Raw genomic sequence first — 17,171 nt, 5'->3', positions numbered from 1 at the left:
GAAGAGCCACAGGTGTCTGCAGCAACACAGGTGACTGGAATGAGCCGGAAGGGTAAGAAGGATTCTGAAAAAGACAAAACATTAATGATAACAGAAAAAGCTAAAGATTAATCAAAATGAAGTCTTGACATGAGTCATGATACCCTGAGACAGTGTCAACATATTTGAAGATCAACAAATCTTCTAGTGGTAGAACTGCTGACAGTATGAATGATTTTGGGAGGGAAGGCTCTGAGGGGTCAGAATTCTGGGTCACTCAGGACCCAGGGTAAAGGTTGAAGTGAAGAGATAAGGTGATGATGTGTGATGCAGAGACAGGAGGGGCTGTGATTGCTGGATTTAATTCTAACATCAGAACAACGCCATGTAAATAGCATCGCACTAACACTAATCAAATAGACTTGACTTGCCCATTGGCAGACAGGCGCAGCCGCTGATGGGGTCCCCATCAGGCTTAGCGATGAATGACTGCTGAACTTTGTGGTACAAAGGAGCCGCTAAAGAGGATGAACACACTAATGAGTCAGGGACTGAAACCTGGCCTGGATTCACTAGACTGGACAGGAAGCAGATACCTATTGGTTCAAACAGGATGTTCACTGGCGTTAGAGTTCCTACCATATAAATAAAGAATACACAGAAACTTCTACAGGGAAGTAAGGACAGCCACTGAATCAAACATTCTACCCATCTGCCCATCCACCCATCCATCCATCCATCCATCCATTCATCCATCCATCCATCCATCCATCCATCTATCCACTCACACTCATACCTACGGACAATTTCAATTCATTTACGCTTCATGTTTCTGGAGGTGGAAGGAAGCCGAAGAACCAGAGAGAACCCACGCAGACATGGGGAGAACATACAAACTCCACACAAGAAGGACTCAAACCCAGAACCTTCCTGCTGTGAGGCGAAAGGGCTGGGTGACGCCATGCTGCCCCATTCTGAACATATTTTTTCAAATTTGAATTAAAATAGTAAAAATGACCAACAAAGCAACCTCACTGAAAATCAAATGTATAAAAGCAGTAAACCGCTCTAATGTGTTTAGTTATTTTAGATGAATATTGTTGTCCTCAAACAGCTCCAGCGTGTTCTCCATGTGTTCTCTAGCAGCGGGTCATAGGAGGCGTGAGTCCAGCTCACGTTTTCCCATATTCTCTCTACTCGGGATGATTAGCCCTGAGAGGAGGGAGGGCGTCTCTCCCGCCCAGCCCTCATTAGCAGCCCAGCGTGGCCAGGAGCAGCATGCCCACAACCACCACCAGGACAACCAAAGCAGCGTGAGAGCAGGACACCAGCGCTCCAGTGGCGCTCCTATAGTCCTACATGTCCCTGAGTTCTGTGCTGAATTGTTATCATGGAGCTGGGAAGGATTCCCCTCAACCTGAAGACGGTGCTGCTGACCATGATGATGTTCAAGTGGGGTACGTTCTGTTTGTTCTGGGGTGTTCAAGGCACTTCATGTCATTGTGTTATATTAGTTGTGTTAGTTGCGTTACATTGTGTTTTGTTAGTTAGTGTTTAATGAGGACATGAAGCTGGAAAGAACCAGTTGGTGTGAGGTGTTTCACACACTCGGTGTGTGTTACTCTCTTTAGTCTAAGGTGTTTCACACACTCGGTGTGTGTTACTCTCTTTAGTGTGAGGTGTTTCACACACTCGGTGTGTGCGTGACGACCCACTTCGTCGTCAGACTGGAGTGGCCTCAGGAATGTGGTGATGCTCCAGGAGATGCTGCTCCGTGAGTGGTGTACAAGTGCTCAGTGGGAGGAGCTTATTGGACCAGCCTGTGCTCCACAGACAAGGAGGGGAGTGGGCTGCCCTTTATGGTGCACCCCAGCTGTAATCCCTCACAGGACACAAAGCCTTCATAGTGAGCCAGGAGGACAAGGTTCTGGTGATCACAGGACGATCTCTACATGGAGTGTGAAGCTGTCGTTTGGATGGTGTGGAATGGTCCAGAGTGATCCTGGAACATTTCTCTGGTTCTGTGAGGCCAGGCTTTCTTACCTGTTATATCAGTTTATGGCGATGTCACACAAACAAAAACAGGAAGTCAGGAGTGTGAAAACTAAAGTGGGCGCTGGATCAGATTATTCTGGGTGACTGTGGGCCCTCTGAGTATGTGTACATTTTCATGATGATGATGGGGTGCAGATAAACATCACCGGCCTGGTCACCTGGTCAGGATCAGTCGTTCTTGTCAGAACTGAGAGTGGGAGGTTGCTTCATGTCGGGGGAGAAGGTCACATGGAGTTTATCAGACGTGACTCACAGGACTCGGGTCCGGACTCGTCATTCTAGTACAGACTCTGTGTGTCAAAGACATTCAGCTGAGATTAGATTAGATTTAGATTAGATGGAGGTAATATAATACAGTTTGAAAAGAGTTAATTTCATATCATACCCATATCATATCCAATAGTTCGTAGAGTTCCTTTGGTGTGTGTGATATGAAGACCCCCCCCCCAACACCACCACTGCCCCCCCACCGCGGCCAATCTCTTCCCAGAAACGCTGAGCAGGGAAATCCTCAGAGCGACTCAGAGGACTGTCATTGATTCACATCAATACAGTAAGAATGTCTTATGTGTTATAGTGAACAAATAATAGTAAATCTATATAATGTACTATTATGTGTACATAAAAATAATTACATAAAAATGAATAAACAGCTGAGTAGACTATCACATACTGTACATGTCTGTGTGTTGGGGTGGAAGCATAAGGTTTGACCCAAACCCCCTGATACATCTTTCACCCACCCTCCCCCACCCACCCAATGGTCACCACCCATTGGGATAACATGCAATGGGTGCTGACCAATCTGCCCCATATCTGCCCCAGTGTTTGAGTGCGCCACGATTAATGATTCAGAGACTTACTAAACGTGAGGTTACGTTACATGAGACGACAGAGGGAGACGAGGAAGACGAGGAAACTAGAGACAACAGGCTGGAGGCTGTAATCTGTGCAGGTATCTGCCACCAGGGATTAGCCACACCAGGGATTACAACATGGAAAGGCTCTGCAGGTCAGAAGGGGTACACGAAAAGCTGGGGGAGGGAAAGTAGGATGAAGACTACAAGTGAGTGAAGGATGAAGGGGGGCAGGAGGCGGGATCAAAAGAGAGATGCGCACAAAAAGGAGGAGACAAAAGCGAGAAAAGATAAACAATTGAACAGAATTTTATTACGTAATATTTACTTACTTAATTTCATTAATATCACTTCTGCTACTGACATTGGAGGCCCAACAAGGCCTTGGTGTTGTAGCGAATAGCGGAGCTGCCCTCCAAGCAGAGGACCTGGGTTTGAATCCCAGCCAACGCAAAGACTTGAAGTGATCTGGCGTTCTGTGTTCCGTGTGTGTGGTTGGGTGGAGCTGAAGTTGGTGGTGGAGGATCTCCGTTAGCAGACATTGCCCCAAAGTCCTGCACACATCACATTTGGGTGTGTGTTTTTGTATCTACTCAAATGTGTTCACACATTTGAACCTCTGACCGTATCAACACCTGGTGATACGGTCAGAGGTTCGCCTTCATTAAACTAGGTATCATTAGTTTAATGATGACATCCACGACCGGAAGTGACTTCATTTGTTGTTGCATTCTGATAATCGTTTCAGGTGTTTTTCTTTGCCACCTGGAGGTTGAGCGATCTGACAGGAAGTGAGTTTAAAACTCTCTAATCCACAGCAAGAGGAGTCAGTTGAGGTGACCCACAGACCAGCTCCATAGACCCACAGACCAGCTCCAGCTACTGCTGAATCTCCTTTTATCTATCTTAAATGAACAGGTTATGCTAATCATGGTCACATATCCAAACAGTCTATGGAAATTAGAACGACAAGTCATAAAATAATGACGGTGAAACATGACGGTCATGAATACATCCAGTTTATTAATGTCATCTAAATAACTGCATCATGAACTTCAGTCCAAAGAGTTTTAATTCCAGGAATAGATATGTAATGTCAAATAGATTTAAATGACCACATCATGTGGTCTGACAGCATTCCTATGATTGACCCCATAGCATTAAAGCAACTTATGAGCCAAGCAAAGGATCAGCTCCTTCTTAATGTAAAGCGTGTTTGTTCTGGCCCCGCTTTACAATAAGGAGACTTGAAGCTAATCTGGAAACCCTGCCGGTTCACAGGTGGCTAACACCTCCTGAGCAAACCGTCACCTGTTCACTTCAAACACACTTAGTGTCTCCAGCTGGAGCGAGGGGGACGAGCCTCAAACGCAACGAGACCTGTCAGCAGCCTTCTGCCACCTCTAGTCCTCAATAGGATGGATGGATGGACAAATACTGTAGATAGACTAGAAGAAGAAGAAGACCTTCATGTTTAATCATTATTTAAACATACCATACATATATACTAGGTTCCCGCTAGTGTGTGTATACACACACACACACACATATATGTGTGTGTGTGTGTGTGTGTGTGTGTGTGTGTGTGTGTGTGTGTGTGTGTGTGTGTGTGTGTGTGTGGTCGATTGTTGTCTGTGCTATGTAGGTTGTGTGTTGTGGTTGTCAGGGATTACTCCTTTACTCCTTTACTTCTAAAGGAAACTACTGACCTGGTTTACAGTTTTGTCTGTGATCAGTCAGTTTACAGAGAGCACGTCATTCTTGAGTGTCCTCCTTCATCCTGACTCCCTCCTCTAATTACAGGCAGGCTTAAATGAAATATTAATGTTTTTCTCTTGTTTTGACCAATTTTGCAGCAATAATCAGAATAGTTGTCCCTACTAATGTTTCTATCTAAATACTCTCTCTCAGGCTCCACCCTCCCCCTCCTCACCCTCCATAACTCCTTTCACTGTGAATAACTTCCAACTCAGTGACTATTTGGAATTGGGACACTGATCAAAGTGTCTGGGGCCGGGAGGCTGGGATTGAGGGGTGTTGGATGTGGAGTTTGGCCCACTAACAGGAATCTGGACTGGTTCCACAAAGACCCTCTGGCATTGGCTGGTAGTGGGGGCAGTATATCTTTTGTAAATCCTCACTGAACAATCATCCCCCCTCATGACATGTTCTCATCCACTTTCGGACTCACATAAAGAACAGACCCAAAAAATGAGAGAGCCTGTCCATGGCTACATGCTAACTGATGCTAACACTGTTCTCCTCTTTAATCCAATGCTTCAGCATCTCCTTTTTTGACTTGCCTATACAACAGAGACAGAGGTAGTGGGTTATCAGAATCACAATCAGGGTTCTTCATTGATCCCTGATGGGAGGTTTTATTTTTGTTATACTTACACTCTGGAGCATTGTAACTGTGTGTGTGTGTGTGTGTGTGTGTGTGTGTGTGTGTGTGTGTGTGTGTGTGTGTGTGTGTGTGTGTGTGTGTGTGTGTGTGTGTGTGTGTGTGTGTGTGTGTGTGTGTGTGTGTGTGTGTGTGTGTGTGTGTGTATTAGAATAAAGAGCTATAAATGGATTTAGTGTCATGGAACTAGGACCCAGAATGTCATGTGTTGAGTTACTGTTAAGGTTTAAATGAACCAAACCTGGACGCTCTAATTAAACAGAGCAGCTGATGGCCAGGGTTTAAATAAATAGTGAGGATTTAACTGGTGACATCAGTGATAGACTCACGCTGTGTCTTTACAAATTAAGGAAGAGGAGATTACATCAGGATGTGGTGGAACAGGCACAGAAGGACAACCTACTTTAGTCCCTGTTGGTCTTTTCAGGTCATCTACTTTTTGCTGCACAATGAAGATATGGTCACAGTGATTAAAGATCCCTTTATTAGTCACCCATCAGGTCAGTGCCTTGTATGCCAACTGGCATGTAGGGCAAAAAACTAAGGATCTCCACTCCTGTCTGTTCTGGGTCAGAGTTTTGATGGAACCCCAGGTGTTATGTAGGGTCTTCAGCTCACCCTCCACTGTCCTCCGCCAGGTGTTCTTGGGTCAGCTTCTTTTGCACCTGCCTTCTGGTGTCCAGTGAAGAGCAATTTTAGTGATGTTGTCCTGCTCCCTAGGGATTACATGTCCTATCCACTTCCACCGCCTTCTCATAAGGATGTCCGCCATGTTGTCTTGTTTGCACATACTAAGAAGGTGTTGATTAGAGATGATATTGGGCCAGAAGCTGTATTCTCCATAGGCTTTTGGTGTGAAAGGTTGACAGTCAGTGGAGATCAGATCCCGTCGTCCGCCAACACTCAGAACCATATAGCAGGACAGACAGGACACAACTCTGGTACAATCTCAGCTTGGTGTTAGTGCTGTACTGGGCTAACTTCCAGATGATGTAAAGTCGATGTTTCTGGCCTTGCTGAGTTGGCTTATGTTTGGCTTATGCCTAAGTAGGTGAAAAGATTGGTTGTGGGTAGGTTTATATCGTCTAATTTAATTGGTGAGGGGGTTTGGATATTCAGCTCCGTCTTCTTCAGGTTTATTTTCAGACCTACTTGTGTGAGAGATGGCAATGACAAGTCATCAGCAAAGTCAAGGTCTTCCAATTGCAAGAAGAGATTCCATCTGATGCCCCTTTGTTTGTCTTTCGTGGTTCTTCTCATCACCCAGTCTATGACTAAGTTAAAGAGTAGTGCTGACATGACACAACCTTGCCTCACCCCTGTTTTAACTGCAAAACTATGCTTGTTGCTTCTAATTTGACATTTGAAGTTGGTATAGAAACCTTTTACAATATGGACAATTTGATTGAGGACCTAGTACGCACGTGGTAGTCTCCATAAGCTGTCCATACGAATACTGTCAAAGGCCTTCTCGAAATCCACAAAGTTTAAATACAGTTACCTGCCAGTCTGTACACTGCTCTATGATATTATGTAGAGTAAATATATGGTCAACACATCCTGTACCCTCTCGGAACCCTGCTTGTTCTTTCCTGAGTTCTGTGTCTGTTTCATCTGATATTCTTTGTATGACGATTTTGGCAAGGATTTTACTGGGGATGGACAAAAGGTTGATGTCATGCCATACGGGGAATTATTATGGGAATAACCCAACTCACTTCCCCGACTCCGCCTGCTTCCTGCTGAGCAGAGCTGTCAGACATGAGGTGTTCTTGTTCTTGTCTTCACCTCATGGTTGATAACCCAGTCTACTAACCCAATGTCTGTGATTTGTTACACAGGCCTTCTATCACAAAGTGAGTCAATAACATTGATTTTCATAACCGCTGCGTCCGCTGTCGTGGGCCACAGGGAGCTGGAGCCTATCCCAGCTGACTGAGGGTGTGAGGTGGGGGAAACTCCCAGGCGCGACGCCAGTATACTGCAGACAAACACTCACGCACACACTTACGCCTACAGTCAATTTGGGAATGGCCAATTAACCTGGAGAACATGGGTTTTTTTGGAGGTGGGAGGAAGCCGGAGAACCCGGAGGGAACTCATGCAGACATGGGGAGAACATGCAAACCCCGCACAGAGCGGGACTCGAACCCAGAACCACCTTGCTGTGTGGTGACAGCATACCCACTGCGCCACTGTGCTACCCGAGTCAATAACAACCATCCATAAATATGTTAGTAAGACCAAATTCATGAGAAAACACTGTAGTCCCGTAGTCCACTTATCCACAGCTGGGTCATGAAGGCAACAGTCTGAGCAGGGATGCCAATACTTGCCTCTCATTCAGCTCCTGTGGGGGGATCCTGAGGGGTTCCCAGTCGAGTCCCTCTGGTGTGTCCTGAGTCTTCCCTGAGGTCTCATCCCGGTAGAACACAACCAGAACACCTCAAAATACCTCGAAACATGAAACGCATTTTTCTTTGAAGTCTTATTTAGGACCTTTGACACTTTTGGAGACCTTGATGCACATTCTTGGCATGTATTAACATGACTTAATCTTCAAAATTCTCTTTGTCCTTTAGGAATCCTTTGCACAGCTGCATCAGATAAATGCTTGTCTGCCCCCTGCAAGAATGGAGCTTCCTGTGTGGACACCACAGACGACTATGCCTGTATCTGTGCTCGAGAAGGGGTCCGGTACATGGGCAAGCACTGTGACGAGCTCTACAATGCCTGCTTCTTTGCTCCATGTGAAAACTGCACCAGCATCCCAGGAACCACAGTGTACCACTGCACCTGTCTGGATGGTCTGACAGGAGACAACTGCACCGAGGAGGTGGATGAGTGTCGGAGCAACCCCTGCGTGGAGCCTCGCTCCCTGTGTGTGGACCAACTGAACAGCTACTTCTGTAGGTGTCCCTCAGGCTACGGTGGCTGGAACTGCAGGACTCACGTGACGGACTGCATCGACCAGCCCTGCAGGAACAACGGGACATGTGTCCTGAGACCGGAGGGCTTTGAGTGCCGCTGCGCACCCGGGTTTGAGGGAGAGACCTGTGAGGAAGACGTGAACGAGTGTTCATCGGAGCCTTGTCAGAATGGAGCCATCTGTCTGGATGGCCCGGCCGAGTTCCAGTGCTTCTGTGTGCCGGGATTCCAGGGCTTCCACTGCGAGATTGACATCAACGAGTGCGCGTCACGACCCTGTGAGAACAACGGCACTTGCATCAATGAGAGGGACCACTACCAGTGTGAGTGCCTGGTGGGCTTCCAAGGTGTGTCCACATACACACATACGTACGCACAAATAAAATCATTACTAGTTAGGCTTCAGAATAATGTAACGTATTAAGAGAGAACATTGAGCTTCAAACATTGAACCGTTTTGGGTTTCTAGGATTTGTGAATTGTCCCTATCCAAACGTACTCTGAGTGCCTCCTAGTTTAGTGGGTATAGATATTTCATGAATCCTCATCAACACATCAGCAGTGAGAAAAGGACTTCCCCTCCCCTTTGAGGTTCTTCCTCTGTTGTGTTCCTCACCACTGTGTGATAATCCCTAAGTGTTTTGTTTATTCCTGATAATGAGGACTATTTTAAGAGCCAGACGTCTTTAGTCCAGCATCTAATCTGTATCTCAGATAAAGTCAGAGTGAGAAGGAAACACGCTGGTCTTGTTGTTCGTACACCTTCCCCATCTTTCCTTTCTTTCTCCATGAGTCTGCTCTGTGTCAGAGGAGCTTAGTGTTATCTGGGGGGGGAGGTCAGGTCAGAAGAACGTAGTGTTATCTGGGGGGTCTGGTCAGAGGAACGTAGTGTTATCTGGGGAGGGGTCAGGTCAAGTCAACATGGCTACATTCCCGTCAATCGGCTGCTTAGAGAATGTAAAGAAGGTTGTACAGACCAGAATAAACATGTTGATACAAACTGAGGTGTTGATTTGTAAAAATGAGACCATTAGACAGAATACCAATGGTACATCTATAGCCATCATCACTATCCTCATTGCCTTCTGAATAACATACTGGCTTCTCCCCAACAGGAGTGAACTGTGAAAGTGAAATCAATGAGTGTGAGTCTGAGCCCTGCCGTAATGGCGCCCGGTGCCACGATATGGTGGGCATGTATTCCTGTGAGTGTCCGCCAGGGTTCCAGGGCATTGACTGCGAGCTGGATATCAATGAGTGTGCCAGTGAGCCCTGCCTCAACGGAGCTGTCTGCCATGACAGGGTGAACGGGTAAGCCGGGTGAACGGGTAAGACGGGGGAACGGGTAAGGAGGGTGAACGGGTAAGCCCAGCTGGAGCTGGTTTACAATCTGGAAAAGTCACAGCAGTCAGTGGAAATAAAATGATGAGAACAGGTGTCCAGTGTGTCCAGGGTGTCCAGTAACGTGTTACCGGGTTATCCATAAATGACTCTAACTACTTTACTTACGTGAAACTTGGCACAGATCAGGGGCTCAGCATGTTTTGTATCAGATACAAATTACTATTGTTATGGTACCTAAAGCCAACAGACCACAGAGAAACACAGGATGTCACTGAAAGGGAGCCTCAGTCCAACCAGTCAAGATGGAGAAGGCCCCAAACTACACCACGCATTGGCCTGTTGGGTTACCATCACCTCATTGGCCTGTTGGGTTACCTTCACCCCATTGGCCTGTTGGATCACAGTACATACTGACAACACCAAAAACCATTTTACATTAGTTTTTTTAACTTTTAAAAAAACCTTCTTAGCAGAACACATGAGGTCCATGTTGCATTTTAATGCAAACAAGTGAGATATGTAAAGTCTTGTAGTTTCCTGATTCCTGCAAACATGGTTTCTGGTGTATGAGTCCCCACTGTGGACACCAGAGTGGAGAGAATACTGCAGGCCTAACCCTAAGCTCTACACACAGGTCTTTTAGAATCGTTCTCCTCACCGAAACCCTAAATGTTGTGTGTGTGTGTGTGTGTGTGTGTTGCTCACCTGTACACTGTCTTTCTACAGCTACCTGTGTGACTGCGAGGCCACAGGTTTCCATGGGGCCCACTGTGAGCTTGACATCCCTGAGTGTTCGTCCAATCCGTGTCAGCATGGCGCCACATGCATAGAGGGGGTAAAAGGTTACACCTGTCTCTGCTGGCCAGGTACCCCAACCCCTCTGCACCAACACACACACGCACCACACACACACCAGCCAGTGAACGTAAGACTGAAGATGGAAAAGAGAACATCTTACTGAGTACTGTTACTTATATGTAGACACTTTGCATCAATCTGGCTCAGTGACTAAATGAGCAGATAACTTTTAAACATGTTGGTCATCTTGGTTTAACATTTTCGCATAAAATACTTGCTTATTAGCAAACAAAACAATTGAGACAGATGGAAATGTTTTTCACTTCATCAATATTATCTCTTTCTGCTCTGCGAGACATGTAAAACGTCTCACAGCTTCAGACCAAGCATCTCCTGTTGTGCTTCATCCAGGATACGAAGGACCAAACTGTGAGACTGATGTAGACGAGTGTGCCGAGCAGCCATGTGAGAACGGTGGCCAGTGTTTGGAGCGCTCAGATCCATCCCACTGGGGGCGAGACTGGGGGCAGGATTGGGAGCTCCGCTATGCAGATGCAGCTGGTTACGTCTGCCAGTGTCAGTCTGGATTCACAGGTCAGTAATATCCATCCATCATCCATCCATCCATCATCTACCCATCCATTAATTCATCCATCCATCCATCCATCCATCCATCCATCCATCCATCCATCCATCCATCCATCATCTGACAATCCATCCATCCTTGCCACCCTCCATCTTTAAACCTTTATTAACCCTTGACTCCCCCTGCAGGAGAGAACTGCTCGGTGGACATTGATGAGTGTGCGTCTGAGCCCTGCCTGAATGGAGGCACCTGTGAGGACCGGGTGGACGGATACTCCTGCTCCTGCGCCGCCGGGTTCCTTGGTGAGTTTTTCACCTGGACAACAGACCGGAGCAGGTTGAGGACTGATGTGTGACCAAGTTTAAAGGAATTAGGCAGCAGCCCCTGTTCAGGTTCTCAGGTGTGCCGTGTCTAACCGGTCTAACCTGTTGTTCCTGCAGGCGTTGAGTGTGGCGTAGACATTGATGAGTGCGCCAGCCGGCCCTGTCAGAATGGAGGCTGGTGTGAGGACAGCAGGGCGTCCTATGTCTGCCACTGTCCTGAGCCACAACCAGGGGAACTTCCTTGGGGAGGGAAGAACTGCAACGTCAAACTTAACGGCTGCCGGGGCCACGGATGCCGTAACGGTGCCACCTGCCACCCGTGGCTGGATGGGGGGGTCCACAGTCACACATGTTTATGCCCTCATGGGTTCTACGATGAACGTTGCTCCACCAGGACAACGTTTTCTTTTTCCACACCTGGATTCCTTCACATTCAGGTCGTTCTGGAGGAAAGGGCCCGGCGGGACGCGGAGCATCATGCTCACCACAGTCTGGGCGTCCAGCTGCGCTTCAGGACAACCTTACCAAACATGCTGCTTTTCTTCAGAGGAGATGTGCACAACCACCTTCTCCTGGAGTTAGTCAGTGGCTTTCTTTATGCAAAAGCCTTTTCTGAGGGGTCTGAAATGGGTGTGACCTTTCCTGTTTTGGTTACTGATGGAGACTGGAGGGATGTCCATGTGTTTGTGGACAGTGAAGGCCTGGTTCTGATCCTGAGAGGCTCTGGCTGTGATGGTGATGGATGCAGACTGACAGATAGTGGCGCTAAACCAGCTTTCCAGCCCTCTGGATCTTTAACTCAAATTTATGTTGGCGGAGCACCAGAGAATCTTTTGGAGTATTCCTTAAGTGGGGCAGGCTTCATCGGATGTATGGAAGACCTCATGATCGATTCAAAGCCGATCCTACCCCAAACACTCCCCAAGGAGCAAGGCCACGAGCTAGGGTGCCGTAAGACCGAGTGGTGCCAGCCCGACCCCTGCCATGGACAGGGACGCTGTGTGGACCTTTGGACCACCCACCGGTGTGACTGCTACCGGCCCTTCCACGGGGACAGCTGCGTTGACGGTAAGAACCTCCACTAGCAATCTGCTTACTTCAGTCCGGTGTGAATGACTAACCAAAGCATCCACACATCCCCACCAGGCAGGTAGAACTGACAATACCTCAAAAAAACTGTCTCCATTTGACATCGGACATTAGATCATGCTACAGAATCATATCTGACTCATGCTAATCTGAGCAATTATAAACTATGACCGCTGGGTTCTTGACAGAACTGCCTCTGCGGACCTACGGCCATGAGGACTCGCTGAGCTACAGCACCTACGCCGTAGGGAGGGGCCATGGGAGCAGCTTCAATGTGTCCTTCTTCCTGAGGTCCTTGAAGCCTGATGGGCTGCTGTTCCAGCTGAGGAGATCCCCAAAGGAGGGGGGGCAGGTCTACTTCTCGGTCTACCTGAGGATGGGGAGGGTCTTTGTCAGTTCTGTCCGTGACGGCGCTTCACTGACAGCGCCAATGTTTGTGGCGACGGGTGAGAAGCAACTCCTGCAGGTGGAAGTCCGACAACGACAGGTAATCTTTGGCCACGCAGGCCTTCGCTACGTGATTGGACAGATCCCCGAGGTGAGCGTGAACAGCGGGGACCGGATCTATGTGGGAGGACTTCCTGGACACCTGGACTCTGAGGTGTGGGGGGGGCATTACAAAGGTTGCCTGCAGGACCTCCGGTTAGACTCGGTGCACCTGGACGGGGGTGTATGGAGCAGCTCAGAGGAAGACGAGGTTGTAAATGTGAAGAAAGGCTGTGTCAGTGATGATACATGCAAGGTAGGAAATTGTTTCCACAGTTCTGTTCTTAAAACTTCCTGTAGTGTCTGAACTGGATGGTTAGTCCTGGTTAATTCATATAACACACTTTGCTACACTGCAGCTCTATTTTCTGTCACGGTTATGATCAAAGAACCTTCCCCATACTGATGTTAAGCCACCTTCCATCTGTATTACCTTTTCCCACACTCTTAACGACTGTCTAAAACTCCTTTGTATTAAAGAAAAGTGTTTCTTTAATACACAGAAAGGCACTGTAGTGAAGTCGTTTATGGACCTTCTTCAGCCTTGTTGTGATTGTTTCACCAACGCTCCGTTCCTCCCCTCCAGATGGAACCTTGTCAACACGGAGGAACGTGCAGCATCACCTTCAACGACTTCACGTGTTCCTGTTCAGAGGTGTATGTGGGGAAGACCTGTGGAACACGCGTGTGGTGTGTCAGTGACCCCTGTGTCCACGGGGGCCACTGTGTGGACCTTCCTGATGGATACGAATGTAAGATCATGTCCAGAATAAAACATTTACTCAATTCTACATTTAATTAGGGTAGAATTGAGGTCAATAAGGGTTTTAGACATCAACTTCAGGGTTGGATGTCTTTCTGAAAATGGGTTCACACTTGTTGGTGCACACGGTTCAATTATTGATTCATGCCAACTGGGCTTTTCCTCAGGTGTGCACAACGCCACGTTTGAACACACCCCCGTTCTCTACAGCGCCAGCGGTTCTTTGGCTGAACCCGTCTCCAACATCTACATGGAGCTCCGGACACGTTCGGTCAACGCTGTGGTCCTGAGGGCCTCTGTGGGGTCAGACTTCCTGCTGGTGGGGCTGCTGGACTCCTTCATTCAGGTGGAGATCCACATTGGCAACAGTGTGGAGACACTGTCCTTCACCGGGGTTAGACAGGTGGCTGATGGGAGCTGGCACCGCATCAACATCTCCATGGCTGAGAAGGAGGCCAGGACGTCAGCCTGGGTCATCACCGTGGACGGAGTCACGGACATCAGCAGCGCACCGCAGCGCACAGGAAGCATTGGCTTTCTCAACCAGAAGGGGGCCACGCTGGCTGTCGCAGAGAGCTTCATCGGCTGCTTGGGGGCTGTGAGGGTGGGGGGGGTCTACCTTCCCTTTGTGGACGACTATAAAGCCCCACAGCCAGCTCAGTTCCATCTCACTGGAAAGCCCAGGATGCATCTGGGTTGCAGCAGCGCCCCAGTTTGTGCTTCCGGTCCGTGTCTGAACGGAGGCACGTGTCAAGACCTCTTTAACGAGTTCGGCTGTGACTGCGACCTGGGCTGGGAGGGGGTCCAGTGCGAGACGGACGCCGATGACTGTCTGTCCCAGCCCTGTCTCCACGGCAGCTGTAAGGACTACCTGGCTGGTTTTGAGTGTCGCTGTCACCCTGGATACGATGGGACACTCTGCGACCAGGACCTGGACGAGTGTGAGCGCCACGCCTGTCAACACGGGGGGACGTGTCGGGACGGGCCCAACTCATACACCTGTGTGTGTCCCGAGGGCTACAGGGGCCCCCTGTGTCAGTGAGTAGCACCATGTCCAGAGTCACCTGTAAGTTGGGGGATGTCAGCCAAAGTCACCTTTAAGGTATTACTGTTCCTAAGTTGAGTTGTCAGACACTTGTCTTTCACAAAATGTCTAGACTTTGTTCTACAGATCCTGCGTGGTTTTAATCAAACCATTTGGGTAGTTTTAGTTCAGGGTGTGGAAGGAATTCTGGGAGAACTCTGAGGGAACTGGTTCCTTCTGGATGAAGTGTGGAGCCTGATTCCATGACCATGTTATTCACTTCTTTATCCTTCTTCCCCTCACAGGTGGGACTACCCCCCGATCCAGTGTGGTAAAGATGTCCAGTGTGAGAACGATGGCGTGTGCAGTGACGGAGTGTGGGGGGCTAACTGTACGTGTGTGCCCGGGTTCACAGGCAGCAGGTGGGTTCACATTTCACATGACCGACTGACCGACGGACGGAACTCCACCACCACCTACAGGCTGGTGGTGGAGCTCCATCCTGGATGCTCAGTGGCGTTAGGGATCAGAAGCGACGTGTAATGCTTTATTCCAGACAAACGGGAAGTCCCTCAGAAGCAGGTCTGGCGTGGACCCATCAGAGGACTATAACTGCTGGAGTGACAGTTTACTGGAATACGTCAAGCACTTCCTGTGGCTTAGAGTCCTGAGCCCAGCTGGTCACATGATCAGACATGGAGCGTTGAACCCTCCTCCTCATCAAATGTATCTTCTTTTCCTTTTGGCTTTTCCCATCAGGGGTTGCCACAGCGAATCAATTGCCTCCATCTGACCCTGTCTTCTGCATCCTCTGCATCAACTACCTTCATGTCCTCTTTCACTATCTTTCACTATCTTTCCTCATCAGATGAATGTAGGAGAAAATAAAAGTGACACCTCTGATGTTTGTAGAAAAACACAGCTTCTTGCCCTCTGGGGTCTGAAGTCATTGTCTGATGACCTTTATGTTTATGTACACCTCAGCTGGATGGAGGTAAAGAGTCTCTTCATGTCTTAAATATTCAGTTTAATGTGTATTTTGTCTGTTGCAGGTGTGAAACAGAGACTGATGAGTGTGAATCCAACCCGTGTCGTAACGGCGGCACCTGTTTGAACCGGTTCAACATGTTTGTGTGTGAATGTCTCCCTGACTACAGCGGCCCCACATGTGACGTTAACGTACGTCTGATGATGATGAGGATGATGCTGCAAACTAACCCTAACCCCAACCTTACACTGTCCTCCGTCCTCCAGAAACAGGCACGCTCGCAAGATGTCCCCTGGCTGCTGGTCGCCGCCCCCCTGCTGTGCTGCGCCGTCCTGGTCCTGATCGCTGGCCTGACCTTCATGGTGCTGACAGCCAGGAAGAAGAGGCAGTCAGAGGGCGCCTACAGCCCCAGCGCCCAGGAGCTGGCCGGGGCTCGCCTGGAGATGGACAGCATGCTCAAAGTCCCACCCGAGGAAAGACTCATATGACCCTGCCCGGCTGGGACGCGGCGGTGGACACACGTGACGCTCACACCGAACTAAAGCACGTAGGTTGTAGGACGCAGCCTTCCTGCAGCGGGTTGCTCATGTAGACGTCATACGGAACCAGAACAGCCCACCGTACTCGAGGCAGGACCTGGACCCGTTCGATGGCTGTAACGTGAAGAGGAGACGAGCTGTTTGTCTGTGTGTTATACTTGCATAGAGCGGAGGATTGTGATCAGGTCAGGGGTCACTAAACGGACCTCGCTGTCCGATTGCTCTGGATCACCCAGAGGATAAGGACCCAGAGCAGAGGAGAACCAAGAGCGTCGGTCTGAACCAGGAAGCAGGAACCTGCAGGAGCTCCTGAATGTGGTGCTGAAGAATCGAATCACTCAAGAAAACAGACACATACTTGACTTTTAAAGTCCTCGTTGGTGATGGTGGTGTTGGATGTACCTGTCGGTCCTGGACCGACAGGAACCGGCGGTGGCATCACCTCAGGGTGACCTCAGGGTGACGCCACCGCCCATTGAACCAGTTCTCTATTCCCCACACTATGGGATGGGCCACATGTTACAGGATGGCATTTGGGCCAGAAACTCGCCTACAAGCACCTGGACCCCCGAAGAGCCAATACAACAAGTTCATCAACATCTGAGCGCCGTCACCTCATTCAGCAAGAGAGCCATGTGTAGCTAACTCAGCAGTAGCTAACCATGACCATCAGATGTCTTAGATGTATTTATACTTGTGTACTTGTATTAGTTTGTGTCATTTTGTATGATTTTCATACAGGCAATAAACACATTTGTGATTTGTGATTCTTTGCATTCGTTTGTTTTGAGGTCATTGTTTCAAGGTCATCGGTTTGGTTCATGTCCATGATGTGTTCCGAATCATGATCTGATGAATGAGAACCTACTGTACCTCCTGTTGGGAACCTGGTCCTTCACAGGAATACGTGACTCTTCACAGAATCAGGGACCGATGAACCAGGAAGTCCTTCACCACATACACATACACATAAACACACTATTGAAGTGGCTCAGACTGCAGTTGTTC

At 48.5% G+C, this 17,171-nt stretch overlaps 1 protein-coding gene across 2 annotated transcripts; it reads left to right on the top strand.

The window, feature by feature from the left end:
* Positions 1-1,248: 1,248 nt before the first annotated feature.
* On the top strand, positions 1,249-16,900 carry crb2a (crumbs cell polarity complex component 2a). 2 transcript variants are annotated; one of them, XM_068335601.1, is made up of 13 exons: positions 1,249-1,436; positions 7,878-8,570; positions 9,339-9,534; positions 10,294-10,433; positions 10,777-10,959; positions 11,140-11,253; positions 11,392-12,342; positions 12,552-13,105; positions 13,436-13,601; positions 13,780-14,650; positions 14,942-15,058; positions 15,689-15,815; positions 15,891-16,900. In XM_068335601.1, exons 1-13 carry the CDS (start codon positions 1,370-1,372, stop codon positions 16,110-16,112), a joined length of 4,401 nt encoding a protein of 1,466 aa, XP_068191702.1. In that variant the 5' UTR covers positions 1,249-1,369; the 3' UTR covers positions 16,113-16,900. The 2 variants fall into 2 exon arrangements, with proteins under 2 accessions (XP_068191702.1, XP_068191701.1); XM_068335600.1 differs by having other exon boundaries at positions 15,689-16,900.
* The last annotated feature ends 271 nt before the right edge of the window (positions 16,901-17,171 follow it).

This window comes from Antennarius striatus, chromosome 15, assembly GCF_040054535.1.
Source record: "Antennarius striatus isolate MH-2024 chromosome 15, ASM4005453v1, whole genome shotgun sequence".
Lineage (NCBI taxonomy): Eukaryota > Metazoa > Chordata > Actinopteri > Lophiiformes > Antennariidae > Antennarius > Antennarius striatus.
This window is presented reverse-complemented; position numbering and strand designations above follow the sequence as displayed.